At 42.9% G+C, this 1757-nt stretch overlaps 1 protein-coding gene across 1 annotated transcript; it reads left to right on the plus strand.

The window, feature by feature from the left end:
* Positions 1–275: 275 nt before the first annotated feature.
* On the plus strand, positions 276–1319 carry LOC108313760 (heterogeneous nuclear ribonucleoprotein A1-like). Its single transcript, XM_017542279.2, has one exon. The coding sequence runs from the start codon at positions 326–328 to the stop codon at positions 1223–1225; it is 900 nt and encodes a 299-aa protein (XP_017397768.1). The 5' UTR covers positions 276–325; the 3' UTR covers positions 1226–1319.
* Positions 1320–1757: the final 438 nt, after the last annotated feature.

A 1757-nucleotide genomic window follows, 5' to 3' on the forward strand; every position in this document is an offset into this window, starting at 1 on the left:
TAGTAGCTGCGACCACAGTTATGCACCACCACACCCAGCTTAATTTTTTAACTTATTTGTAGAGACAAGGTCTCTCTATGTTGCTCAGGCTGGTCTCGAACTCTGGGGTTCAAGCAACACTCCCACGAGGCCTCCCAAGGTGCTGGGATTACAGGTGTGAGTCACTGCACCTGGCCTCATTTTTTTTTTAATGAAAGGGAAAAAGATAAGCATTTATTTTGCGTGTTTAAGAAGGAAATATAGTTTAGTTCCAGTTAATGAGAATAAATGGGCCCGTGGACGCCGCCAAAGAAGCATCGTTAAAGTCTCTCTTCTCCCTGCGATCATGTCTAAGTCAGAGTCTCCTAAAGAGCCAGAACAGCCGAGGAAGCTCTTCATTGGAGGGTTGAGCTTTGAAACAACCGATGAGAGCCTGAGGAGCCATTTTGAGCAATGGGGAATGCTCACAGACTGTGTGGTAATGAGAGATCCAAACACTAAGTGCTCCAGGGGCTTTGGGTTCGTCACATATGCAACTGTGGAGGAAGTGGATGCAGCCATGAACGTAAGGCCACACAAAGTGGATGGAAGAGTTGTGGAACCAAAGAGACCTGTCTCAAGAGAAGATTCTCAAAGACCAGGTGCCCACTTAACTGTGAAAAAAATATTCATTGGTGGCATTAAAGAAGACACTGAAGAACATCACCTAAGAGATTATTTTGAACAGTATGGAAAAATTGAAGTGATTGAAATCACGACTGACAGAGGCAGTGGCAAGAAAGGGGGCTTTGCCTTTGTAACCTTTGATGACCATGACTCCGTGGATAAGATTGTCATTCAGAAATATCATACTGTGAATGGCCACAACTGTGAAGTTAGGAAAGCCCTGTCAAAGCAAGAGATGGCTAGTGCTTCATCCAGCCAAAGAGGTCGAAGTGGTTCTGGAAACTTGGGTGGTGGTCGTGGAGGTGGTTTCGGTGGGAATGATAACTTTGGTCATGGAGGAAACTTCGGTGGTCGTGGTGGCTTTGGTGGCAGCCGTGGTGGTGGTGGATATGGTGGCAGTGGGGATGGCTATAATGGATTTGGTAATGATGGAGGCAATTTTGGAGGTGGTGGAAGTTACAATGATTTTGGCAGTTACAACAATCAGTCTTCAAATTTTGGACCCATGAAGGGAGGAAACTTTGGAGGCAGAAGCTCTGGCTCCTACGGTGGTGGTGGCCAATACTTTGCCAAACCATGAAACCAAGGTGGCTATGGCGGTTCCAGTAGCAGCAGTAGCTATGGCAGTGGCAGAAGATTTTAATTAGGAAACAAAGCTTAGCAGGAGAGGAGAGCCAGAGAAGTGACAGGGAAGCTACAGGTTACAACAGATTTGTGAACTCAGCCAAGCACAGTGGTGATAGGGCCTAGCTGCTACAAAGAAGACATGATTTAGACAAATACTCATGTGTATGGGCAAAAAACTCAAGGACTGTATTTGTGACTAATTGTATAACAGGTTATTTTAGTTTCTATTCTGTGGAAAGTGTAAAGCATTCCAACAAAGGGTTTTAATGTAGATTTTTTTTTCTTTTTCTTTTTTTTTGCACCCATGCTGTTGATTGCTAAATGTAATAGTCTGATCATGACGCTGAATAAATGTTTTTTTTTTTTTTTTTTAAAAATGAGAATAAATGCTCTTTTATAAAAGACTGTCAATTAATAAATATAGGAGAGGTGATGTAATTACAAACTTAGCATCTACACACTCTTCTGCCACATGAAATAATGGA

This window comes from Cebus imitator, unplaced genomic scaffold, assembly GCF_001604975.1.
Source record: "Cebus imitator isolate Cc_AM_T3 unplaced genomic scaffold, Cebus_imitator-1.0 Scaffold142, whole genome shotgun sequence".
Classification (NCBI taxonomy): domain Eukaryota; kingdom Metazoa; phylum Chordata; class Mammalia; order Primates; family Cebidae; genus Cebus; species Cebus imitator.

Coding starts and splice junctions, on each gene's coding strand:
- LOC108313760 (XM_017542279.2), top strand. CDS start 326: ATGTCTAAGTCAGAGTCTCCTAAAGAGCCAGAACAGCCGAGGAAGCTC.